The sequence below is a fragment of the Sander lucioperca genome, chromosome 22 (assembly GCF_008315115.2).
Source record: "Sander lucioperca isolate FBNREF2018 chromosome 22, SLUC_FBN_1.2, whole genome shotgun sequence".
Classification (NCBI taxonomy): Eukaryota; Metazoa; Chordata; class Actinopteri; order Perciformes; family Percidae; genus Sander; species Sander lucioperca.
Genome location: NC_050194.1, coordinates 17,360,926 through 17,388,287, shown reverse-complemented (window position 1 = coordinate 17,388,287; position 27,362 = coordinate 17,360,926). Strand labels below are relative to the sequence as shown.

The window sequence follows — 27,362 nt, the reverse complement described above, 5'->3', positions numbered from 1 at the left end:
TTATGAGAAATTACGAATGACTGTATTGTACTCTTCCACACGTCTATGGCATAGAAACGATACTTACACTTAATTGCATAGCATAGAATTATAATCAAGCCTTGTTAACTGCTCGGATAAAGAACTACATATTCAATCAATAGTAATAGAGACGTGTAGGCTCATTGATTAGCAGTTACCCTATAGTAATTAGGTTCATCACTACAGATAACTATAACTAATAATAATAATAGTTTATTTAGTCATTTCTTTAGGGTTCAGTAACAGGAATGTCATGATGTGATCAACAATCCTTAAACTGTCTTCACTTGATATTTTCGTCATTTTGTACCATAACACAGTAAAAGTACCATTCTATTCAAAGTGTTTTGCATATGTAAAACATATGTATGTTCAATCATTCTCTCCTCTTCTTAGTAGGTTTTAGTCAGTCTGTGAATAAAATAACCTGATATATTTCTCAATCACCCTGTAATATCATAGGGTTTGTGTTTGAATAAGGGAGAAACCCCTAATCAAATGTCTGTCATTTACTGAATATCTTTAGACATGTTTGAAAAGTACAGTAAAATGTAAAATTTGAACCCTACAGAAACCAACTGCTGCAGGAGGTGTCAGTCTGACTCAGGTACTTGCTGTGTGTTGCACAGGAAACTCATGCACATTGGCTGAATCCAACCAACCATCCTCATCACAGTCCTTGCATTATGTCCTCACACTGAACTGTGTCGACATACTGTACATGGAATGACATCAGATGTGCTTCTTTTGGTTGGTCATTTAGAAAAAGGCTACATGGCTGCTGTTGTGTTGTCTGTCGGAGTTTTACAGTATGAAGCATGTCACACATGTTGTTTCATCATCTTGCCTGCGTCACAGTTCACACTTGTGTTCTCGGATGTTCATTGAAGCCATTAACAATCTAAGTTTATGCCTTGTTCTTCTCGGTGATTTGTATGTTAATTAAACCCCCCGCCTACTCACACAAAACAGTAAGAGTTGTGAACAGAGCTTACATCAGAGTCAGAATAATGTGATGAAACTTTAATGATCGCTGTAAGGAAACTGGGACAACAAGCATACATGAGAACATAGCATATGCAACATAGTTTCAATAGGGGCCACATATAGAAGGGCAAATCAAAATGATACATTATATGATTTTATTTTTATTTGTATGTAGACAAAGTACCAGCAACTTAACTTAGACAATAAGAATGTATAAAGTAAAATAGAATAATTTCTTTTAAAGACGTCTACAGTGTGAAATTCATTATGCCCTGTATAAAATAGATTTTAAAATTATTCAATTTGAAGGAATAAGAATATGTGAAAATGAAAACAATGTACATTATTTGCTAAATTTGGTTTTTTGAGGCCGTACATACCATTTGGCCTGAGTGTTTATCATTAGAAAGCTTTTTTTATTCACATACTGCACTGTTGCACATATGGATGACTCTAATGAGCCTAGAGGGGTGCCGGGACCCGACCCAGGCTCCTCCAGTGTCTGTTCCGTACTGTACGTCTAAAGGGAGGCTTTGTCACCAGGCCCACTGTGAAAAGGTCACAGGTGAATCAGCCACCGGCGTATGCTGCCGTGACACTACCGGCCCTGCCCAGCACCCTGAGGTGGGCACTAGTCCGGGCACATCTGCTCCATGCCTAATTAGTATCATTGTAGACGAGGGCTTAAGGCTGGGCCTTCGCTAATAGCAGCCTGTTGCTCGGAGAAACAGTCTGGCTCCTGTAAGCAGCTTCTTTGCAGGTCTGCTCATCTTATAATCTGGTTGCAGAAGTGCATGGTTAATAGCACACTCTGTGCTGGTGCAGTCGGCCTCACTGTGCAGTTGGCTGGATGCTTTTCCCTTTTAAAGGGCCATGGCAGTAAGTTTTTTTAGCTCCTTAATTACAAATCATGTATGTATTATATTTTTACTTTTTAATGTATATTTTCCTTTTTTTCCACTATTTTTTGCAGTATGAAAATCAGTTAGCCAACTCTTGAAACTTTAGTTGAATGATATTAATCACATAAAGTTTATTTATATAGCACTTGTAGAATCTTTAGAAAAGCAACATAAAAAAGAATTAGTTAACATTTAAAATTAAAGGTAACAATAAAAACTGGGAAAATGGACAAAAGAATGAGCATCATGTCTGTTTAAGTTAACTCAAAGTTACATGATCATTACATGGTAATGCAGTCCCAACTTGCAAGCTGCAATGTTACTTTGACCAAAAAGCACACTTGTGGCCCTATTTTAACAATCTAAGCGCACGGCGTGAAGCGCCTGGTGCAGGTGCGTTTAGGGCGTGTACGAATCCACTTTTGCTAGTTTAACGGTGGAAAAAAGGGTCCGTGCACCAGGCACATGGTTCAAAAGGGTTGTACTTAGTGTCTTAATTAATCGTAGGTGTGTTTTGGGCGTAACATGCAATAAACCAATCGGAGTGTCATCTCCCATTCCCTTTAAAAGCCAGGCGCGTTTGTACCATGGCGCATTGTGATTATGATGGCGGATTTGCTAAGCAGGAAGGAGAGAAAAAAATTGCAAAATGGTTAGCTGTTAAATATGATTCTTAGTAGATGTGTTAAAACATGTGAAACCACAGCTATGGCTCTTTGAGGAAACTTGACCTCAGACACTTAACACACTGTTGCCAGATTTTAGCTCCTGAATTAAGACATAAATATGTAGGTCGGGGAAGATGTTTAGCTTAAATGCACAAGGAATTAATTCTCACCAGGGGGTGGAATGCTATAGATTTCCACCTCCGTGCTTTACAGGGACCCTGAATGGCATGCCCTGTTTTTAATGAAGAGATTATCATTTAAATCACTGGCCTGCTTAGACGAGGGTTTGGTTCCTGTATATCCATGACCAAGAAATGTCAGTCAGAGTGATGAGATCTGCATAAATCATCTTGAGATTGTGGCGTATATTGTATGTTCCAGTTGGTATTCAGTTAGTGCCAAGTGGATTACTTTAAAGACATACAGTATAATCTTTATCTCAAATCTGTATACACAGATTTTATTTTAAATGTCTTATCTTTGACATATAGATTTTTATTAAGAAATCCTGTATAGAAATCCTATATCTATATAAATCGAAATTTGCATCACAAAGTGGTTAGCTGGATATTTTGATACTGAAGTTATTATGACAGCAGGAGTGGGAAGTTAAGAGGAGTAAGGGACAGCTTTTCTATCCGTCAGTCTTAAGAGGTTTTTAATGTTGCAACAAAGACTGCAGGATGTCAAAACAGCAACCCAGAAACACCAAATCTGCAGCATTTTCTTTTTTTTCCTTGTGCCGCCTGCCTCCACATGGCCACATATGCTTGTGGCCTCAGTAAAACCTTTCTGGCATGAGTCCAAGCGTCCCCCCTTCTCGCCGGATGGACATGGCACGACATTGTGGCCATGTGGCCAGCAGGAGGCTGTATTTAAGCCGGGGCAGCTCTGAAATGGGCCATAAAACCTAGCCAGCAAGTCTGGCTCCCCATGAGGCAATGGGCCTAAGTACTCATTGACAAGACTCCAACATCACTGACTTCTGAGCAGCAGAGGAAATAATGCAAGAAAAAAAGCAGCAGACAAAGATGAGGTGCAGACAGGAGGTGGTTGTTTTATAACCGTTAACGCTAATGCTTTAAAATCCAAAACATATATTTGCTTTCTCATACTTTTCCACTGCTACACACTCACTGTCATTGTGATTATTTTAATTTTTTCTCTCTCAGCTCATTTTCACTTAATGAAATAGCTCCTTGACTGCATATGTTTAAAGGACCTCGGGGGAAATATGTCACATTTTGATGCCACATGGCAGCCATGACATTCACATGTTTCCACTTCACACATCCTTCCCACTTCATCAGCTTTCTGAAAACATCAATCACCCTGAAATATGTCACGAAATGACTCATCCAACTTTAAAATCTTAGTAACTGAGCTAATGAAGTCAGTTTACAGACTCAGTTTTACGACACCGAGTTCGCACTCCCTTCCGTGCCAAAGTGTTGTAGAGTTGAGAGGGTGACCAGAGAGGGAAAATGTGTTCCACCTGTGAGCTTACATCTAATTATCCCCCATGGTTAAACAAGTACTGTAGCACAGTTCTGGTCTGTCATGGGTTGACAGGTCCGTAAACTGTTATACCCGCTCCTCAAAAGACTGCATGATGGACGAGTTTTTTCCATTTCATTATCAAATTGGCGTTGATGAATAATTGGTGGCATCTGTGAAGAGACAAAAGAGAGATTTGATGGCTGCGAGGCAGGCATCCATGGCTTTGTGATGACTATGCTGAGTGCCGCGAGGCAGAGAGGGAGATGATTTACAATCCAGCCGGTAGTTTACGCAGGATAGCTGTAAGTGAATGTCATAGCAACCAGGTATTCATGTAGTTTTCCATATGTTATGAGGTAAATCCCAAACATTTACAGTTCTGGGAAGCCTACACAAGTGAGGAATTCTTTGGCTAAAACTAAACATGGCTGTTTTGCATGGCCTCTTAGGTGCTTTCAGTAACCAGGGAGGCTAGGGCTCCCTAGACTCTGTCTTATTTTAATTGACTTTGGCCTGCAGGAGGCTTGTGTCCATTCAATCCTTTCTGGGCAGAGAGAGAGAGAGAGAGAGAGAGAGAGAGAGAGAGAGAGAGAGAGAGAGAGAGAGAGAGATTAGAGCTCCCTCAGAAACTAAAGAGTGCAGCCCACTGGAGCCGTTCTTGTTAGTTTGCTCATGGTCTTTGTTCTCCTTTCAGCCCTTCTGGCTAAATGTCTTCAAACAAGCCGTTTGGAGGTTGTGATTCTCCCCGACAGGTTTAAAGCAAAAACTGGACTTCATTGTTACAGTTTGTATGGGAATTGTGAGGAAGTGCTACTGATAATGTGAGTGTGATGTGATGACTGGATGTATACTGTATGTTTGTGTGGGCGTTAGTGACCAAGCCATGTGGGACAATGCCAGGTGGGAGCCGGGGTTGACAAGGGAGCAGGTGTCTATTAGATACAGAGCAGAGAGGGAGGGAGGGGAGGGACGAGGATCATAAGAGCTCTTGGCATCTGCCTTACCTGCTGCCTCCCATACAGTCCTCCTGCCAGTAAACAGAGAGAAAGAGTGAGGGAGAAAAGGAAAAAGACGAAGAGTAGAGAGAAATGTGTTGGAGGAGGCAGCAAGTAAAGGAGTGACCTTTGGTAGCCATTCATGTTGTGTTTGTAGCATATCCTCTCCCACAGGTTGTCCGTGCAGCACTTAGCCACTATTCATCGTGGTGGTGTTGCATTTGCTATACATCTGTTTTAAAGGGTTAACTCACCCAAGTTACAAAAACACATTTATGTTATTCCTGCCTCCACCCTAAAACAATAGAGGTGAATGGAATTGCATTTGTCGTGCTCAAAGTATGGAAAAATGAACACAGAACATGTCAACATTTTTTTATAGGTACTATTGCTTTTGTGAGATGGATTTATAGTTGACGCAAGGGGATAACACATAACAGGAGTCTCACCGTAGATACCTGGAGCATATGTTTTGATTTATACTGTTGCTCCACTGCAACAGTAGACAGATTTATTGTTCATTAGCTTATTGTCGCCACAGTAACTGTGTTTACATTCCAGTCACTTTGTAATACGAGTGACATTGGGGAAGTCTGTCTTTTTTGACTTCATGCTTAATGTTATATTCACTCTCAACAATCTCTACAAGCAGCTCAAACTGACAAGTCATCGTTCCGGCTGTATGTGATATATCCGTAGCTGCCATAGCCCCGACTTGTAGTTACATTTTTGGGAATATGCACATCAGCTAGGTTACCAGTGTTCAACAAATCTGTTTACATTCAAATATAAATTACTTTGTTTCTGGAAAGACACTTTTTTTTCTCTTCTTTTTTTTTTAACAAATATTATTTTGAGCAGCACAAATGGAATTCTGTTCACTTCCATTGTATTGGGGTAGAGACAGAAATGAGTCCGATATCTCAAAACATTGGCAAACTACAATGGCTAGACACGATGTAATTTGGGTGAACTGACCCTTTAATCTAGAGGCCCTTTTCTTTTGGTGGAGCCAAAAGAGGCAGAATAAAAGGTATTTAATCAGCACAGTTTATCTCTGTTTCTCCTGTCTGAATGTGTGGCAAAAGTTGGGGTGGGGGAGCATTATCATTGGAAAGAACATTGAACAACTGTCAGGGATGCAGTCCATGTCGTTTGTCATGTTTCCCTGGGGCTTTATAACAGAGAGTGAAGCTGGAAGCTGCAGGCCCAGCCACTGAGCCACCCATCTAGTCCCAGCAGATGCGTTTACCGCCCTTCGCCTTGGCTGACCATCAGGCTGCACAGCTGAGCACCAGAATATCAATACAGCTCAGACTCAGCTGGGCCCCTGGGAATATCTACAAGGCAAACAAGATAGGCTCCTCTCCTTATGGAAGACAGAGACCCATAGCCGCCAGGGAGACCAATGTAAACAGAGCAAAAAGATGCTCTGTAGCACCAAACGGCAGTTTGATTCACTCCAGAATAGTCATTTGGAAGAGCTACACCTGAGACGATTATCTCCAGTTTTGGCTCTTCTCAAGGAGGAAAACAGATGAGTCTATTGAAGGACCGTCTGTGGGAGGAGAGGAGAAGAAAAACAGTAATCCTTTTGTGTTCATCATCCGCACTGTCCAAAGAGATGCATGGGTGAAGGAGGAGGAGGAGGAGGAGGGAAAGACTATGAGGTGTTGGCGTAATGGGTTGGCTGTTCCTCCTCCTGTCATGTGAAACCTGAAGTTTATCCTCTGAGTCAATGACAGAGCTCTTCTCCTTTAAACAGGTTGGTGCTCAGCAGAGGTGATCATTTTGTGTGGTGATAAGCCCTTTATGTAATGGTGGGGCAGAATAATTCCTCTTTAAGTGGCAGCGCTGGTGCTTCCCACTCCTTTTTTTCCTCTCATTCCCTTAAATATGTATTGTCATTTCACTGCTCGGCTCAACGCTGTTGTTGTTTTTGTCCTGCGGCTGATGTCGGCCTCGGTGTGAAACGAGGATACCGTCCCCTCAGCCAGACGGCCTCACGGTGGCACAGTTATGGGATAAATTGTGGAGACATGTTTATCAACATAGAAGAAGTGCAAGTTACCCCTTGTTGGAAGAGAATAATGAGACCTAATTGAGCTGTAACATGCTGGCTGGTCGCCAGGCCCTTGAATTTAAAACTCTCAATCAGAAGGGGTCTGGGAAGAGGGAGGGTGCTGTTGAAACACTGCAGGACGTTCTAACATAGATGTGAAACTTATAAAGCTAGCACTTGGACCTGGTTATATTTCATCAAAACTCACCTACAAATCGGTACATCTACCTGTGAGTGTGATGTTTTCAGTAGAATAGCACCTCAGAGGCCTTTTCTGTCAACCAAAGCACAGCCGCGGTAAAGTCAGATCAATCCTCTAGAGGAACAGCACAGCCTGTCTCCTGGCACCTGCCTTGCCAAGAGCAGGAGGCAGGAAGGAGGGGAGGGGGGGAGAGAAAAAGAGAGGGAGCATAAGCGGGTGGGAAGTAGGAAAAACCCAGCTGCCTCTGCGCCTGAGCCCTGTGCTGCTTTTAAAGGAGTGGAAGGGAGGGGAGGGAGAGGAGAGGGAGAGGCAGAGAGACTGCTGGCACCATCTGTACATGTCTTTTGTATTCCAGCCCTCATCTTTACACAGAGCGAGGCTGGTGTGCTCAGTGTTCAAATGAAAGGAGAGGATGTGCCTTTTGGGGTGCAATGCTCTGAGAAGAGAAGGTGTGTGTTTGTTTGCCGATGCTGAAATTCAGTTTTGTCCTCGGAAATTCGGCGCACACAGAGGACATCTCGTGTCCTATTTATTTTACCTCTACAATATAAGCCAGTGTGGTGTCTTTCCTTGTGTGTGTGTCAGTAGGCTTGCAATGTTTGCAAGCACTCATGTGTGGGCAAATCTCTGGGTTGCCATGTTTGTGATGGGAGTCAGAAGCTTTTGTTTGTTCCTCCCTCCCATCAGCCCCATTAGCCTGATGCCCCCTCTCTCACTGACTCACTCAACGTTTTTTTTTTTTTATCTCCCTCTCTGTCCCTCCCCTGTCCCTTTCTGTGTAATATGTGCTATGGCAGCCTATCCTTGCATGTGGCAGCAGGGTGGATCTGCCTGCGAGGACAGCCTGCACTGTCTGCTGTCATATTGACGTGGCTTTTTGCGCGAACTGCAGCTGAAATCACCAAGAGCTCTGTTTAACCCCCCCTCCTTCCCTTGCTCCTTAGTCAGCCTAGAAGTGCTGTGAATCATAAGAGGAGGTGGCTGCCCTGCTCTTTGATTGAATCCACATTCCCTTTCTCTTCTGCCGCCGCAGAGAGAGGCTAGAAGGAGACAGTGGAAGCGAGAGGGAGAGAATAAGGAAACGGGAGTCTTTTGTAGTTGGCACAGTACAAAAACATGCACTGCAGATGAAAAGCATATGATTTGATCAAACACGCTCTTAGGTGATGGCTACCTAACCAAGCGGTTCCTTAGGAAGGTAGAAAGGTGGAGAGGAGAGGAGGGAAGGGCTGGAGTCCATCTGCAGGCCCAGAGTGAACCCTAGTGGCCAAGAGCTGCAGTGACATAATGAATTTAAAGCTGGTATTTTATATTGCAGCATAAAGGTGCCTCCTTTTGTCTCTTACTGTAAGAGGAGTTTTCTAGTATACAAAATACTAAGTTGGTCTCAAGGAATCCCTCATCTTACATAGAAAGTAAGCTGCTTCTCACCTGGCAATATATGCATTTAAATGAACTAATAATGCAACACATTTTGGCTGCTTTTGGTTAGAAAAAAAATGATATAATTTGGGGTTTACTTTTCTTTGTCAATTTATTGCAAACACAGAAAATGCACTGAGAGAATCCTAAAGGGAAAAATACCCTCACAGGACAGACATACATTTACATAAACTACTACTGATGAAGACTAGCCTGAAAAGAGTGGCAGACAGTGCACATGAGTGGATACAACAATCAGGTTTAAAAGACAGCAAGACATTATAGAATAAGAATTAATAATAGAGCAAATAACTATTAAAAGATGAGAATGATATGGAGCAAGAATCTGATACCCAATCGGATAAAGTGATACAAGTGTACAAACAAATGTTATTTTATTCTGTTTGATTCATCAGGAGAAGTTCTATGCTGTCACTGTTTGCATTCATTCCCCCACAGAAAGTCTTCATGTACGTATTTTCCTGGAAATAGTAGTGAATTTAATTGCAAATCATTGAAAGCACAAACAAAAATGTGAGTAAAGAGTAAACAGGCAGCTAATGTGTACCTTGCTGCTAGCATGGATATAAATAATAAATTTAACCTTTAATTTAATGTGGGGAAAATGACCCTACAGCTGTTCATATAAACAAACTAACTAAAAATTAATACGAAAAATACACAACTGCACAACCGCATTTTGAATACAGTTTAACCTTATTCAGCAGATCATTTCAGAAAAGGTTCTCACATTTATTTTCTCACACATCTTTAGTAACATTTGTTATTCTTTCTCACCTTATAGGATGCTTAAATGTTAAATGTTGTTGCATAGTTATGTGGACTGACTGGCAGTGACTGTAGATCTGTTCTGTTTTAAAGGTACCTTGCACAGACAGGACTCCTGGTTTTGTCATAGTGTATTTTGCACAAAGACCTTACACATCATTTTGTCAGTCAGGCCATTGCTTTTTTTTCCAGAGCTTCTGTTCTTAAGTTGTTGTTCCGTCTGCCCTGCTCGTCTCACATAATCAGTTTTTGCAGCACTTGCAATAGAGGGCTGTTACATCTGCAGTTATTTCTCACAGGATTCCACTGATACACTCTTCCTCTGCTCTCTTTCCAGCTCTTTTGTCCTCGTGGTGTGAGGAGCTGGGACGTCTCCTCCTCCTCCGTCATCAGAAGAACAGGCAGAACGAGCCTCCGGGAAAAGTGCCCATGCAGCCCCCTATGAGCTCCATGAAGCCCGGCCTCTCACACGGGTCAGTGTTCACACTGCTGCGCTTTTTGGCTTGTGTGTGAGGTGTGTTTTTGTGTGTGTGTGTGTGTGTGTGTGTGTGTGTGTGTGTGTGTTGGGTGTGTGAACAGACAGAACAGGCCCTTTGGGTAAGCCCTTCCTCTCCACATGAAGCCTGGTGTTCCTTATGGATCAGTGACCAGACAAACTGCCAGACTAACTGCTTGTAGTACAGTCAATAGGGACAAATTGAGAAATTGAAAAGAACACATTGTGTGTGCATTTCAAGAGGAAGAACATGCTTTTATTTTATAATCCTAACAATAAAACCGTTGTCTTTCCCTATCGTTCAGCGAATGCAAATATACTTACTACAACTGTACTAATGTACACAACAAATATGTGTGCAGTGACACAGGCCACATTTTGATTTGTCTGCATGATGTGTTTCTATCCATCCTCAGCAGAGATGGGTCTTTTCCCTACGACTCAGTTCCCTGGCAACAGAACACCAATCAGCCTCCAGGTTCGTTGTCGGTGGTGACTACAGTCTGGGGCGTGACCAACACGTCGCAGAGCCAGGTGAGATCCCATACCTGTCCAACAGAGTCTGTCTGAGTGGACTGCATCTGATAGGAAGACATTTCTGTTCTTTTAAAGTGCTACTGCAGGAGGTTTCTCCTATTCCTATATTCTGATTTTTAGTTTTCCTGTCTTAATATAAATGCATCCAACATTTACATGTATCTGTATGTGTATATGTCCAACAGGTGTTGGGAAATCCCATGGTCAACAACAACAATCCCATGAACCCTGGGGGCAACCCTATGGGCTCGGGTATGTCTGGTAACAATCCTGGGATGAACTCTTCTCAGTTCCCCGGTCCTCAGCAGCAGTTCCCAAATAAAGGCAACTCCAACCAGGGCTACATGCAGCAGGGCATGTACGGACGACCCAACTACCCCGGAGGAGGAGGCTTTGGTGGCAAGTAAGTGGACAGTGGATTAGTACCTGTCATTGCAAAGATTAAAATTGCTAAGAAGTCATTTTGACTTTTGCAATCCTCCAGCATGATGGTCTGAGCTCATTACCTATATTGTGTTGCTCTTTGTCATAGTTACCCTGGAGGGCCTAACGCTGGACCCGGAGGAATGGGCATCCCTCAACACTCCCGTGCTCCGTCAGACTTCACCCAGCCTGCCGCTGCTGCTGCCGCCGCGGCAGTTGCTGCTGCTGCCGCCACAGCAACCGCTACTGCCACAGCAACCGTAGCTGCCCTGCAGGAAACCCAGAACAAGGACATGAACCAATATGGACCGGTAGGACATGACAAACAACTGATAGCACTTCACTGACTTTGCCTTTCAATACTAGCAGTAGTACTAGAACAGGAAGCTAAGAGAAGTTGATTTAGACTAAGTCAATGTTACGGGTGAATAGTTACTGAAGTAGTAAGGAAGCCAAATCGCACATTTAGCCATAACAAAAGCTAACAAGCAGATCTTATTTCAGAGGGTAGAACATTTTTGTCTTTTGTGACTTTTAACTCTTTTCACAAGTAAAATTTGCCACATTGACATTCAACTCAGAGATGGTTGATTGACCCCATTTTGTCTTTCAGATGAGTTCCTCTTTCCAGATGGGACCAAACCAGGCGTACAACAGCCAGTTCATGAACCAGCCAGGACCCCGCGGCCCTCCGTCCATCCCTGGGAACATGGGCAGTGGCATGAATGCATCCAGCATGAGCGGGCCCCCCATGGGAATGAACCAGCCAAGGGGCCAAGGCATGGGGCCTTTTGGGGCTCATGGCCAAAGGATGCCCCAGCAAGGCTATGCAGGACCCCGGCCTCAGGGCATGGCTATGCAGGGAATGAAAAGGCCGTACCCAGGGGAGGTGAGTGGATGTGAATTTAACACTTTCACCTTCAAGGTTCAGCTTGTTAGCTGTATGTTGAATATGTGTTTGTCATCTATGCATCCACAGCCAAACTATGGTGGGCAGCAGTATGGACCAAACAGCCAGTTCCCTAACCAGCAGGGGCCGTACCCCTCACCTAACCCCTCGAGGCCGCTGCCGTCCCCTAACTACCCAGGCCAGAGGGTGCCAGGACAGCAGCTGCAGGGCCAATACCCACCACCCAGTGGTGCCATGGGCCAGTACTATAAGGTGCAGTAATACTGCTATTCACCCAAACTTTTGATAATTATTTTGAGTATCATACCAAAAAACTTTTCGCAAGGTGTCATCAGTTTTTTGGTACAAATAATAGAGGTTAATTTGGAGAGAAAAATCATTTTTAATCCTTTTTTTTTTTTTTTACAGCAAGAGCCACCTTTTAATGGTCAAACGAATAACTTCTCTGGGAGTGGATATCAGTACAGCCAGGGTAATATGAATGGGGTAAGTCCATGTTTGTATCAATTTTGTTTCCTCATATTATCATTCTCTTATGTTGTGCTGATTATAGTCCCATGAACATTTGATTTATAATCGATTGTCTTCAATATAGCCGCCCAGACCGGTGGGTAACTACCCTCACTCCCCAGTGCCAGGCAACCCCACCCCTCCAATGACCCCAGGAAGTAATATCCCTCCATACTTGTCGCCAAACCAGGACGTGAAGCCACCCTTCCCTCCTGACATCAAACCAAATATCAATGCTCTCCCTCCTCCTCCAGGTCAGTAACTGGAAAATTTCCAATGAAGATATTTTAACAGTGAATTATTCCTTTAAAAGTTCATGATAGTCTGACCTTGGCTCTTCTTCAACCAATGCAGCCAACCATAACGAGGAGCTGCGTCTGACGTTCCCAGTGCGGGACGGGGTAGTCCTAGAGCCCTTCAGGCTAGAGCATAACCTGGCTGTTAGCAACCACGTCTTCCACTTACGGCCTTCTGTACACCAGACGCTCATGTGGAGGTAAGACATCATGCACTGAATTAACGTACAGTATATTTTTTATATTCTTCCCAGATATTTTTTTTCTCCTGAGAGAGCTTTGTGATACAGTCATTTTCATTTTACCTAGTCCTGTGGCCTCCTGTTGACAGATGCAGTTTTAAGTCTTTTAGGTCTCTGGAAACAGTTAGCATTTCATATAGTAAAGAAATCCGGCTCTTACCTCTCCAACAAAACATTCTCTGGCTCAGGCTTAGTAATAGGGCTTTTCAAAAGATTAAGAGAGAACAGGGGCTTAATGGAAGAGAGAGAGCAAGAGAACTTAAACTGTGTTTAAAGTGGTTACGGCTCTTGAGATTAGGTGGAAATACAAATATGAATGTGCAAAAAGAATTTTAATCCCTGATTTAGTTCCTGGCTGTTGGTTCTTGGGGCTCACAGAGTATGTTTTGGGACTATGTGGTCAAAAAGACCTAGAAGTACTATCTCATGGGATCCCACAGTCACCTCTAGGGTCCGCACTATTTTCCTTTGACATGACCAGCCTTGTGCACATAATCCTTATACATTTAAGCCTCATCAAATACCACTGGCATAGATGGGTGGGAAGCCAGTGAGGGATCATCTTTATGTTGCTGCACCAACAACTTGCACTGCAGTGAGCAGTGGGGTTAGCATTGACAAGGACAACGGTGCAAGGAGAAAAACACATATTGTGCCCACCAATAGTTATGTGGATGATACCCAACTATACCTCAGTTTAACGCCCAGTTCACTGTTCTGCTGAAACAGTCTGCATAAAACGGTTTCCAAGAATCTCAATTTCTTTGATTGTTCTTTTTGGCCTCTCTGGCCATTTGATTCTCAATCAACAGGGGAATTAAGTTCTGCATAAGTCCTATAGTATAGAAACAATGGGTATTCTCCAATTACTCTTAACCTTTGACAAGCAGATTGAAAAGGATTATGCAGTTATTATGTCTGAGAATTATTCTTTCTTTAAATCAAGCATTCTCATTTAACTTGGAGGTCATTAATGCATTGATTTAGATTATTGTAACTCTTTACATCCCCTTCAAGCAAAAGTCACTCTCCCATCCAAACCTCATCAAGCATCTTGCAATTAGGATTCTTTCTGGCGACATATTGTGAGATGACATCATCTTATATTTAGCCTCCCATCACTGGTGGTCTGTTTGTTTTAGAATTGATCAGGAGGTTGGAAAGGACGAAACATCAGACTGCTCCCACAGTAATATTTATTAATGAATATCTTTTCTTTTACTTGTCTGCGCAGATCAGACCTCGAGCTGCAGTTTAAGTGCTACCACCATGAAGACCGTCAGATGAACACCAACTGGCCAGCTTCGGTCCAAGTCAGCGTAAATGCCACACCGCTCACCATCGAGCGGGGCGACAATAAGACCTCCCACAAACCACTGCACTTGAAACATGTATGCCAGCCAGGAAGGAACACGATCCAGATCACAGTCACTGCCTGTTGCTGTGTGAGTACAAATCTCCAGTACTAATAAAAAGAGGTTTATACAAATCCAGATGCATAAAGTAGTTGCCAGTTAATAAAAGTCAGACATAAAAAGATCTACCTGCAAATGATATTAAAAGCTAAAGCTTAGAACAAAATAAAAAAAAATCTGGTCGTTTTTTTTCTCTGGATACACATGTTGAAACTGTTAAACTAACACAACTTAAGAGGATGTTTGTAATAGTGACAGTGATGTTTCCTCTTCCAGTCGCACTTGTTTGTGCTGCAGCTGGTCCACAGGCCCTCAGTTCGCTCTGTCCTCCAGGGCTTACTGAAGAAGAGGCTTCTGCCTGCAGAGCACTGCATCACCAAAGGTATACGCAAAAGAACACGGTCACATTTTGCACCCTAATGTCCTGATCATTCTCAGAGCCCTTCCTTACGCACTATATTTGTCTCATCCTGCCTCCCAGTTAAGAGGAACTTCAGCAGCGTAGCAGCGTCATCGGGGAACGCAGCGCTCAACGGAGAGGATGGCGTTGAGCAGACGGCCATTAAGGTTTCCCTCAAATGTCCAATCACCTTTCGGCGAATACAGCTTCCAGCAAGAGGCCACGACTGCAAACATGTTCAGGTAAACCCTGAAGGGATAAACAAACACACACTGAGAGTCAGGAAATCTGATGCCCGAAGGGAAGAAGGGTTTTAAAATATTGTACTTGTTAACAAATGTGACTTTCTTTTCTTCTTGCAGTGTTTTGATTTGGAATCGTATTTACAACTGAACTGTGAGCGGGGGACATGGCGATGTCCTGTATGCAAGTAAGTTTATCAAGCTTAAATACATAACAGTATTTGCCCCGTCTATAGTTTTGACTGTAATCCACATAGATGTCTCTCTCAGCATTTTAAGCCCTGTCTCTCCTCTTTGCTCAGTAAAACAGCTTTGTTAGAGGGACTCGAAGTGGACCAGTACATGTGGGGAATCTTGAACGCCATTCAAAAGTAAGTTGGGAACAAATTTGTAGTGTAATGCAAATAATATATTTCTCTTCATTTCCTTGTATCTTAAGCATTTCATTTGTATTTCACCAGCTCTGAGTTTGAGGAAGTGACTATTGACCCAACATGTAGCTGGCGGCCGGTAGCTATTAAATCTGATATCCACATCAAGGAGGATCCAGATGGACCGCTGGCCAAGAGGTTTAAGACTATGAGCCCCAGCCAAATGATCATGCCCAATGTGATGGAGATGATAGCTCAGCTCGGCCCCGGGCCGTCACCATACCCATTATTATCTTCTCAGCAAGGGGGCAACAACAACGAATATGGCAGCCAAGGTAGGATACAATACATACCTTAAATATATATAGTATACAAAGTCATGGTACCTCAGTAAACATCTTCTAAATGTTAATGGTAGTAACACTACAAAAGTAATGTAAAATAACTGTAAAAAATGTACTATTTACTTTTTGTTTTTATTCTGTGTGCTAGGCAACAGTTACCAGGGGCACGGGAACTTTGACTTTCCTCACGGCACCCCTGGTGGTACATCGATGAATGATTTCATGCACGGTCCCCAGCTGTCTCACCCACCTGACATGCCCAACAGTCTGATGGCCCAAGACAAGCCACTCTCACACAACATGCCTGACTCAGTGAGTTCTCCCAGCATTTAGTTTATCGACTCTTTTTTTTCTGCCTCTCTTTGTCTTTTCATCACATTTTTCCCTACACGTTTTGCTTTCTTGTTTATCTGTTAAACTATTTCTAAGTGTGCTATAGAAATCAGGTTTGAATGTTTACTTCTTCATTCTAACAATGATTTTATGGGTATAAGGAGACATTTAATAGCAAATATGTTCTCTGTCTCTCTACAGATACCTCACTCTGCCGGCAATGACCAGTCACATGGTCCTCTGCAGAGCTTACATGCATCTCCACACCCTGGGAGCCAATCAGGGCAGCAGCTACACCACAGCGGGCCTCCTCAGCCGTCACGACAAGCTCCGCCTCCTCAGCAGCAACAGCAGCCGCCCGGCCCCAACAACCATCCCCACAGCGACCTGGCCTTCAACCCCTCCAGCAGTTTGGACAGCCAAGCAGGGTCGGACATGCCTGAGCCATCTATAGACGTGAGTTCCTGAAACACAGCAAAAAAAAATAATTCTAAAATAGTCTGTGTTCACTTCAATGCCTAACCAATTATTCCTCCTTTCTTCCAGCTTCTTCCAGAGCTCGCTAACCCAGATGAGCTGTTGTCGTACTTGGATCCACCCGACCTCCCCAGCAATAGCAACGACGACCTTCTATCGCTCTTCGAAAACAACTGAGGCAATTCAGACACACAAAAACTTTTCTGACTGCCTGCAGTTTCCCTGAGAACCCAGGGCGGTCGCTCAGTACTTGATAAACACAAAGATGCACTCCCTTTCTCTTCTTCCTCTTGTACAGTTTTCATTGGCCAGCACAGATTGACTGAAAGAGGTTAAAACTCCCAAGACACGGCGGGATTGGGGGGGGGTCGCTCCGCCCTCCTACCCCAGTGGCGATACTTTTGAACTGTGCAGCTATACTCAGTCGATTTTTTTTTTTACGCCACACACAGGTGTATGTGTGCACATTAGGAACGTCTTGTAGCATTTTTTATTCATGGTTTGTTTCCTTTTGAGAAGAAAAAAGGATTTCATTGTATAAAACTGAAAAAATAACTGAAAAAAAACCTGCGCTATCTGGCCAGTGTGGTCTATGTCCATATTGTTATTCCAATCTGAGAGGCCACGGCTTCCTGGTGTCACAGCTCCATTCCCTGACTGGTCTGGTTAGCCGCACTGTTATGTCCACCACACATCATTTAAAAGCACAAGAGATTTTGGCAATGCAAAAAGAATAATCTGTCTTAACGGAAGTATAAAAGATCAATTAGATCAGCGTATGTCTGTCCTTGACAAAAGTTTTTTTTTTGTTGTTTTTTTTTGCTCAAAATTTTAAAAGTGTTTTTGGGAATAATCGGCTTCCATTTTGTCTACAATTGTGATACGTACATATTTTTGTCAAAAAGAGATATCCCTGTTTTTCAGTCCTTTGAGGGTTGAAAGCTGCAACGGAGAAGATTGTGGCCCCACTAAAAGTTTATATTGCATACTAATAGAATAGCAGACCTGTACTTCTACATATGGTATAGTTATCGTCCTCCTTTGCAGGGAAGTGATTTTAATAGAAACGAAAGGTACAGTATAAGAGATTGGGGTTTCTGTAAAGATCCTGCTGCGTTTATTGCTTCCTGCTCCGACTCCTTCCGTGTCGTCTGCTCTGCATGAGCCCCCGCTGTCGCTCGTGTCAGCATTTTTGCAACGTTGCATCTCTCTCCCTGTTAAATGATGTGCTGTTAAAATAGTCTACAAAGTGCATGTGTGCCAAGCCCTTGTCTAGTGCTGTTCCAAGTGGTAAAAAAAAGATAGTGTGGTTTTTCATCAGTTGCTGTTTCCACAGCTCTTTTTTTGTTTGTACGTTTGTTTCTGTCAGATTTAGTATGATATATTTAACACTAACATTGAAGGGATAATGCTGATATCAGCAATACATTTATCATGTATTTGCTGTATATACTGTATTATGTTTGTTTGTTTTCTTGTTTTTGTTGCTGCATAATTAAACTATCCATACATCTTTTGGGAAACTGCTCAACCTCACCAAAGTAAGAGGGATAAGAATGGAGAGGTTTGTGTTTGCTTGGTCCTGTGTAAGACTGCGATTATGTGTGAATGTGTGAATGTGTGACTGTGTGTTTCTATTAGTGTGATGGGAGAAAATATTGATTTCAAAGATATAGGGGAGGACAAATACAGTTTATCCATCACTGCTGTTCAAGAAGTGGTTTTTAAAGCAGTATTGGTGCAGACCTTTTGCCACATTTGTTTTCAATTTCACTTTTTGAGAAGAGTGCTGTCCAGTATGCAAATGTATTATTTTTTAAGAAATGCTATTGTACTGTAAATATCATTGTGAATATTTTTGTATCATCTTGATAATGTTTGTCCTTTGATCATTAGTCGTCCGACCTAACAGCGTATGCTCCCAGACTCCCATCTAACCACTGACTTTGTTTGTAACCAGCATATGACAGCTGTCTCGCCTCCTCGTTGTGGGGAAGCCAGTCCAAATGTCTCATAAGCTATTTTCCTTCTTTCTAGTCACTTTCCTCCCAGCGCATTCTGTCTCACACCTGTCGTTTATTGACAGGTGTCCCATTTTTTATGTGCGCCCACACAACCCCCCCCCCACCTTTCCTGCATCAGCTCAAGGTGATTGTGTAGCATCATTTCAGTTTTCAGATGTCAAACTCAGTTGGACGCAATATTTTCTTTCACGCTCAGATGTATTTGATTGAAAATGTTGTCTATTCATGAATTTACGTTGACATTTTATCAGTGATACTGAACAGTAATGGTTTAAAAAAAGTTGTGGTATCGGCTGTCTTTCAGTGTAATTAGTGAGCTATGTGAATATCATAATTGTTGCTAATTGTCAATACACAGTGGTATTTTAAAGATATATCACAACCATATTTTAAAGAAATCCATGATATTGTTTATATTTTTGTTATAGAAAATGTGGCTTTTTTAAAAGCACGAGACCATATACATTTTTATCCCCTTTTTGTTTTGGGTAAATTATTTTGTACTGGTTTTCTTATTAATCTGTAAGGCTAGAAATCCAATTTCCTTCAACTGTAGCATTGTGCTGATTTAACCACCCTGGTTTTATGTAAACATTATTTTAAACGTCATTTAAGAAATATTTGTTCCAGTTCAGCACACTGACACGTTGTTTCATATTTAATGTCACAAAGAGACATCAAATCAAATAATCCCTCTTTTAACGATACACGGCCACATTTTAATTTTTTTACAATCTGAATTGAAACTTTTGATCAATCCCATGGAAGTCTTTATCATTTCATATGTTTTTCCTCACTTTCAAGTGAGCCAATTTGGTGTATAAGGCAGCACCCCAAATCTGTAGTTGCACAATCACAATAAATTGCCATTTCTCTGGAGGAAGTTGTTTTAAAAAAAAAAAAAAAGGAAAATAAATAAAAAAAATACAGAGAGAAAGGGCACGTTCATCATTCTGGCCTGGAAAGGATGTTGAGGGCAAGGCTAGATCAAACGTCCCAAGGATGCCTGTATATATGTAAATGAATATAGAGACATGTGAACAGAAATGTATTCATTTTCCCTGGGAATGTGCATTGTTTCTTCAGAATAATAAAAAGCTTGCAACCCCTCTACTGGAAGTGGCTGAATATGGAAAATTAAACTTGTTAGTTATTGTCTGTGGGTATCTCTCAGCATTTTGTTCCCCCTCTGTAATATATTTTCACCTCTTTTGTTAGGGGAACTGGGACAACTATGTTTTACATGTAATATTTAGCCTAAGTGTTCTAGTCTGTCATCTGCATTCTCTGAGTTGCAAAAGCTAAAAAAAAGAAATAAAAAGGTTACAAAGAAAATCGTTCGGAGGGGTGGGAGGAAGGGCGGTGGGAGGGACAGGTCCAGAAGATTGTAACCAAATCCATAGTTTGTACAATTTTTTGATATCATGAGCAGTTGGAAAAATGATACAATCTAAGGTGATTCATGCAATGTGGCCATTGTCTCTATTGTGTACATTGTATGTACAATCATTTCATATTCTAAACTGGTCAGAAAATAAAGGAACTAATTGTGATTTTTAGTCTTGCAGAACTGTATGTAGTTAGATGATGTGACAACCTAATATTTATCTAATAAATATGTATTCAGATGATCCCTGTATGTCACTGTGGTCTTGTCTTTTGTGCACTTGCATCACAGTCTGATGATTACGCCTGCCTTACTCCTACATGCTGCTTATCCCAGCAGAAGGTGTAAATTATGGATATCACATTTTGAAAATGATATAGCTTAAGGACAGCTTGCCCTTATGTGGAAATGAAATGATCCCACATAAATGAACACAACAGAACAAGGTTTTTAAGCCTGCTCACATCAAGACTTCGAGGAGTTGAGCAGCTGTGGGACTTACTAGTTAATAGTATATAATAAATGATATTGTTAATACTGATGCATTGATGTCTGAGCAGAAGGTTACTGTTGTAGCTGCTTGAGGTGGAGCTAGTTTTAACTAATTTATTATGTAGGCTAAAGTTATGAACGTTAGTGCAGTGTTTCCCAATCCAGACGTATATAATTTGAAACAAAAAAACTCAATTTGCACTCATGAAATGATTATTTTTATTTTTTATGTTATTAAATGCATTCTTGTATGTATTTATGTTTTTGCTTCGTGCTACTTATATATTGATGATATTTCCAAAGAAATCAAATTGGTACATGTCGTTTAGTCTCGCGAGGTTTAACCATAGACTGTATATAAGGGGTTTAACCGGCGCCGCTCTGTGAAGATGTACATCCGGTTGTGTTGTGTAAGAAGAACTTCCTCCTCGTCTGCCTCCCGTGTAAGCGTGACGCTTGCTCATTCACGGCCCGAGCGAATTAACTGAGTCGCATTAGCTTGGAAAATGTTGATTTTATCAAACAGGATAAAGTTATGTTCTCTGGCGTTTACCGCCGCGCGCATGTACGGCAGCGGCCCTACAGTTGCCAACAAAAACCCCACGGTTTACTTTGACATTGCTGCAGACAACCAGCCTCTCGGCAGGGTAACCTTTGAGGTGAGGCGATTCAGACATCTAAACAGCTTTTACTTTCAGTTTCTTAATGTTTGCTTTTGAATGAATACGAAAACGACAGCTGCTAAACACCTACAATCCGTCGCGTGTCCTTTCAGTAAGGTTCACTGGCAGTCTTTGAGTCTCAAGTTTTCCAGAGAACCTGTTCACATTTGACCCTGAGGGCATTTCTCTTTTGCAGCTCAACGCCGACGCTGTGCCAAAAACCGCAGGTAAGAACAGGTATTTTGCTTGAAATTCCATTTTGTTCAACTTCACACGTCTATTCCACTAAGTTACATCTGAGAGGCAATTATTGTTTTTTCTACTTTCTAGTTACTTTTTAGATTACTAACAATGCCAATGTCAATTTATTTATATAGCACGTTTAAAAACAACGGGGTTGACTAAAGTGCTTTACAAGGTAAAAACAACAACAATAATACAACAATTGAATACAGAGTACATCACAAAGAAAATAATAAACGAATAAACTGAAGAACTGAACTGTGATAAACTGAAGGTTGAAGTGTTTCTTTGTGTTGAGAAAATTCCCCTCCTACTAAATAAACTATCCAAAAAATAACTGTTTTAATACCTTATTTATTTGGTATGGCTGCAGGATGTATAAATATATAATTTAAGCTCATACAGACAAGGATTTAAGTTTATTTAAGAATGACTATTTATTTGTAAGAAGAATGGTGAAAGGGAGGAAAATCAAGGTTGCCATTAATTCTTAAGGAATTGTGTGTGTATAATTTTGTGTTTGTTAAAAGGATGCCAATTTTGTTCCTCTTCTGTACTTGATTGTTAAAGGAGTCCTATTATATACTGTTTTCCGATTCATACTTGTATTTTGTGATTCTACGAGAACATGTTTACTTGCTTTAATGTTCAAAAAACACTTTATTTTTCTCATACTGCCCATGGCGGCTGCGTCTGTATTCCCCCTCAGTCTGAGACGCTCTGTTGGAGGCATGTCTCTTTAACCCCCCCCCCCCCCCCTACTGAAAAAGCCCAGTCTGCTCTGATTGGTCAGCAGTCTCTGGAATCTCTGCTGTTGTTTCACTCCGAGCCTTAAGCATCGGGTATACTTGAGCGCACACTGTGCGCTGGCCTCCGTAGATGGCGCATGCACAATTTCTACCGTCAAAAATTGCAGATAAAAGCTTCTGAACTAAATACTACCCAACCGGATATGTTTCAGCAGTAAATGGGATTTCTCTGAAATACGTTTACCTCATTATTCAAAGCTCTGGCCACGTTTAACATAAAAATCTGACCTTGTAACATTATAGCTATGAATGAAAATACGGAAAAACATACTAGGTTCACTTTAATTCAATGGGATGGGCTGTTGTGTTTATGTGGCTGTAGTGTCTATGTGCGTTTGACTGTTTTGTGTGGACCCCAGGATAAATAGCCAATATTTATTTTAGTCCTAATGGGGGATCCAAATAAAGTAAGAAAGCTGGAAAATGCATTGTTGCAAAGTTGAAAACAGGGCTGTTTTCTGAGCTCATGAAAAGTTGACTTTTGGAGATACGTGGTTCTCACAGGACAAACGCTGCAAACACATGATCTTAAAGAATATGATGCATTGCTTTAGATTAAACTATTCAACGGTATATAAAGGAATTTAAGTCAGCATAACCATAAACATCTAGGGCAGTGAAATGCAACATGCACATTAATGCACCATTAATGTTAATCCAAAAAATGTCATGATATATGAATGAGTACTTTTACGGAGTGTGACTTAAGTAACAGATCATTTCTTCTATTAAAAACTGATATGATGATTCCAAAACATGTTTTTCTACAAAACTCCTGTGCTATGGACACATTTTGGTCAGTTAAAAAGGTAATGACGTCAGTAACCCATCCATTAAAAAAAACTACAAGAAATAATTAGTACCCAAGGATAGATTAGTTTATTCTTTTCGAATAAGAGGGAGTCAGTCGTACATTCAAGTTTTTTTTTTTTTTTTGTTTTTTTTTTTGCTGGGATCCACTTGTGTTCCTGCATAATACTTTGGGAAACCACAGACCTGTGTGGATTGTCAGAGAGAGAATCTGACACAAATCTTTCTCGTAGAGAACTTCAGAGCGCTGTGCACGGGGGAGCAAGGCTTTGGTTACAAGGGATCAACTTTCCACAGGGTGATCCCTCAGTTCATGTGCCAGGTAGGCCTTTTTCGTTTGTGTTCCTTTTGTTGTCCAGCTTTACAGCTGTTGCAGTGCAATGACAGTGATATTTTTTCAGGGTGGAGATTTCACTAACCACAATGGAACTGGAGGGAAGTCTATCTATGGAAGGACGTTTCCTGATGAGAACTTTAAGCTGAAGCACACTGGACCTGGTAATTTTGTGTGTGTGTGTGTATATATATATATATATATATATATATATATATATATATATATATATATATATATATATATATATATATATATATATATATATATATATATATATATATATATATATATATATATATATATATATATAATTTCCTTGGATATCTGGGAATATCAAAATTTTGCAGAATGAATTTCCCGTTTTCTTTCATGCATATAGGGCAAGTCCATTTGTATATAAATATACAAACGTGTATATGTATATACAAATGGAACAGAGCTGCACAAACGGCAGCATTAAAGGGTTTTTTTTCAACCTGGACCCTATTTTTCTATGTTTTGGTGTCTAAGTGACTAATGGGAACAACGATCTTTGAAATTTGTCCAGTATTAGGTAAGATCGCTGCAGTCGGCAGCAGCGAAACAAGCTACAATGTAAGTTAATGGGGCAATTTTCTAGCTTGTATTTACCGTCACAGAAGTGCTCGTTTTGCCGTTAACAGACTCAGATTAAGTGTCTGACAACATCATGGAAAGGATCCCTTCAGAACTAGACCTTTAAAACCTCCTTAGAGACCTTTTTTGTTAAACAGCTCTGAAGTCACTAGCACTAAACCCACCAGACTCCATTGGAAAAAAAGCAGTACTTTTAGCGTGTATAGAGCCAACGTATTTTCACATGTCAGTCGGTAAACCAAGTGTTTATTTCAACCAAAACTAGAGTTGTGATGGTTGGGAAAAGTGGAAAGACAACCCAAAATGGCTTTTCATAGTTTTATTTTGTTTCTGTCGACTTTGAATAAAGTGTATTTTACGATGCTAAAATTACTGTTTATTTACATGGAGTCTGGTGGGCTTAGCCAACGCGATTTTGCGGCTGTTTTTAGGTTTTAAAAAAAAAATTCCTTTCCATAATGTTGTCAGACACTAAGAATATTAATCTGAGACTGTCAGTGGCAAAACGAGTACTTTTGTAAAGTTAAATACAAGCTAGACAATTGCCCCATAACTTACATTGTAGCCTGTTTCGCTGCTGCCGACTGCAGCGATCTTGCCTAATATTGGACCAGTTTCAAAGATTGTTGTTCCCATCAGTCACTTAGACATAAAAACATAGGAAAATAGGGTCCAGGTTGAAGGAAAAAAACGGTAGTTACCCTTTAAAACAGTCGACTTAATCACTGCAGAGTATAATGAGATTTAACAGCACAGTGCAAACGCATTAAATGTCACACTTGAGAAGCTGCAGTATTTGTGGCAGATGGATAAAAGTGTGTTTCAGGGAATCTCTATAGTAATGCATTGAAAACCAGGCTGATAAATATATTAGAATCAAATCGAGCACAAACGAAGAACAGATTAAACATATTGACGTAAATGTTTAGAATGAGCCATGGCCACTTATACCTGTGCAAGAAAACTTTATTTACTGGAAAATAAACATGATGCATACTGTTCTGCATTGTAGTAAGATGTTTCTTACTCACTGTCACCACCAGGTGGCAGCATTATGTAAATAGTGTTAGAGTAATCTGTTATAAAGTAACTTAGTGAAGTTTTAGATAATGATGAAATAGTCCTTTTTCTCTGCAGACATTTTGACTTGTCATAGAAGTAAAAGTACAGGTGTTACTGATAACATTAGCAATGGCTTATTTATTTACTATTAAAGTGTAGCAGTGATCGGGGGCAGTGAGCCAGCATACACTATACCAGGACCCTGAAACTGAAGCAGCTGAATGAAATTCAGCCATCATTCATTGTATAATTTATACCTGTTCTTTCTTTGCTGTGACATGTCAGAATGTCTTCTGTGGCCATGATATTCAAATTTACATATATGTATGCAAGTGATCCATGAATCACATTGTTTCTCAACTGTGATTCAACAAATTGTAAAATCAGTTCACTCATCACTCTTTGTAGCTCAGGTGACAGTAAACTCTGCAGGCTATTTTTGTTACTTTAAACTAAATGCATGACATGATTTAAAATAACGTTTTAATTGCTGCATTGTAGGTATCTTGTCTATGGCCAACGCTGGACCCAACACCAATGGATCCCAGTTCTTCATCTGCACCAGTAAAACCGAATGGTATGTGCTGACAAACAACACTCTAAGGTTTGATGCTACTGTAGTTATTCTATTTCATTCCACCATTATTGGCCTGTCTGGAAAAGTGTGCAATGAGCAAAACTGAACAAAAACAGACACATCAATACTTAACCCCAAAGTATACAGAAATATAATGGGAGAATTATTCTGCTTTTTTTTTTTTTTTACACACAGTGTCAGTTTCACCACAACTTAAGCTCACGTTCTCTGGGGTCTAACTCGGATCTAAAAGCATCTGTAGATTTGCCTTTTTAAAGTACAGATCTTGAGAAATGTGTGTTTCTGGCCATTTTAAACTTAAAATGACAATATAATTATGGAAATACAAAAAAAACATGATAAACAAGACATAACTAACCACGTTGCCTAAATTCTGTGAGTGCTTGTGGTTGCAGTGTGCAGTTTGCACACTGCAAACTTTGAAACATTTAGTACAATGTGAGATTGGTGAGTCCTACACGATATGGACAAAAAGAGCAGCTACTCTGGGACAGTTTGTTTTAGGTTGAGTATTGTTGCTTTCCCAGGATCCAAACTTGAAAGCACTCCAATTCACCACCACAATCTTTACAGTCCAGATATCAGCAAGTAATTGTGGTGTGTCAGAGGCTCCTCTCTCACCTCAGCTATATACAAAAAGTGTCTTAAATGTTTTTAAAATAGTAATATCCCCCCGTAAGATTCCATTCAGTTAAATAGCTTTGGTATACCATCCAATCTTAAAATTCTGCTGCCTTTGGAAGGCTTTTGTTATTGCAGCTTTTAAAATACGTATAAAGAAATGTCCGGTTATTGTTAAAATGCTGTTTCAGATGTTTTTTCTCACCCTGCTGGGAATAAAATTCTTAGTGGAAGATGTGAATTCTTGTAATGTTTTGACATGATAGCAAAAAAAAGGATTTGTGAGGATTTGATTGATGGCCTAAAAGAGCAGAATCAGTGCTGAAGTAGTGGCATCACCCAACAGAAAGCCATAAGTCAAACCCTGCTGGGTGCATCATGGATTGTCTCACAGTCCGGGGCAGTAATAATAAACCTCTTTCTTCATTTAGGCTGGACGACAAGCATGTTGTCTTTGGCAGCGTGAAGGAGGGAATGGACGTGGTCAAGAGAGTGGAGTCGTACGGTTCACAGTCTGGGCGAACCTCCAAGAGGATCACTATCGCAGACTGTGGAGAGCTTGAGTAGACTCTGAGCAGTGGACACAGTCGTAGTCTCATCTCCTGCTGTCATTTCAATGTGAAGGTCCGAGTGAAAGAGGCTCTTTCTTCAGTCGTGGCACAGAGTGCTACCTCTCTTTGCTGGCAAGAGATATTAACGCTTCAATTCTGTGTTAGTCTTTATCCAGGTAGCATCTAACACACTTAACTGTGTCAAAAATGTGAACTTTTAATATAGAACACAAAGTACGGCTTCTATTGTACTTAAAGATCTTAATACTTGAATATTCAGTGACGCTGGTTTGGGAAAGGCAGTAATTTGCAAAAAATAAAGATTTTTTTTTTTCTAAATACGTGAGCTTGTTCTTGCCATCTGTTTTCTTTTGCAAAGATTTTCTTTTTGGGTCACTTTCACTCAAACAACTGAACCTGTTTGAGTTAAAGGTATGTCCATTTATGGGGGAAGGTGAATGTTTTGTCGACAGCTGAGGAATGAGGTCAGTATCCTTCTTCCCACCTTCTGTTTTCCTCATCAGCCGCAGCTGACTAATGGTCTTATTCCGCTAAGTATTTATTCTGCTGTCATCTGCCCAGACAAATGAATGTATAAAAGGGGGGG

The 27,362-nt window shown here is 40.9% G+C and overlaps 2 protein-coding genes across 11 annotated transcripts in view; both read left to right on the top strand.

The window, feature by feature from the left end:
* The window catches only part of LOC116061113 (zinc finger MIZ domain-containing protein 1-like), a 109,802-nt gene extending 89,595 nt beyond the window's left edge, over positions 1-20,207 (top strand). For 3 of the 10 annotated variants that reach the window (XM_031315023.2, XM_031315022.2, XM_031315028.2), the window contains 19 exons: positions 593-628; positions 9,886-10,021; positions 10,461-10,578; positions 10,767-10,984; positions 11,114-11,315; positions 11,618-11,893; positions 11,984-12,166; positions 12,323-12,400; positions 12,510-12,678; positions 12,779-12,920; positions 14,197-14,407; positions 14,654-14,759; positions 14,859-15,019; positions 15,140-15,207; positions 15,322-15,390; positions 15,481-15,725; positions 15,883-16,046; positions 16,269-16,523; positions 16,614-20,207. In XM_031315023.2, coding sequence (XP_031170883.1) covers positions 593-628; positions 9,886-10,021; positions 10,461-10,578; positions 10,767-10,984; positions 11,114-11,315; positions 11,618-11,893; positions 11,984-12,166; positions 12,323-12,400; positions 12,510-12,678; positions 12,779-12,920; positions 14,197-14,407; positions 14,654-14,759; positions 14,859-15,019; positions 15,140-15,207; positions 15,322-15,390; positions 15,481-15,725; positions 15,883-16,046; positions 16,269-16,523; positions 16,614-16,721 — 2,945 coding nt within the window. In that variant the 3' untranslated portion in view covers positions 16,722-20,207. The remainder of the gene's footprint in view (positions 1-592; positions 629-9,885; positions 10,022-10,460; positions 10,579-10,766; positions 10,985-11,113; positions 11,316-11,617; positions 11,894-11,983; positions 12,167-12,322; positions 12,401-12,509; positions 12,679-12,778; positions 12,921-14,196; positions 14,408-14,653; positions 14,760-14,858; positions 15,020-15,139; positions 15,208-15,321; positions 15,391-15,480; positions 15,726-15,882; positions 16,047-16,268; positions 16,524-16,613) is intronic. The other 7 variants (XM_031315026.2, XM_035997403.1, XM_031315029.2 and 4 more) reach the window with 3 other exon arrangements.
* Positions 20,208-20,841: 634 nt separating this feature from the next.
* LOC116061264 (peptidyl-prolyl cis-trans isomerase A-like) lies at positions 20,842-27,086 on the top strand. Its single transcript, XM_031315349.2, has 6 exons — positions 20,842-21,106; positions 21,306-21,336; positions 23,205-23,293; positions 23,373-23,469; positions 25,487-25,562; positions 26,636-27,086. Exons 1-6 carry the CDS (start codon positions 20,954-20,956, stop codon positions 26,769-26,771), a joined length of 582 nt encoding a protein of 193 aa, XP_031171209.1. The 5' UTR covers positions 20,842-20,953; the 3' UTR covers positions 26,772-27,086.
* Positions 27,087-27,362: the final 276 nt, after the last annotated feature.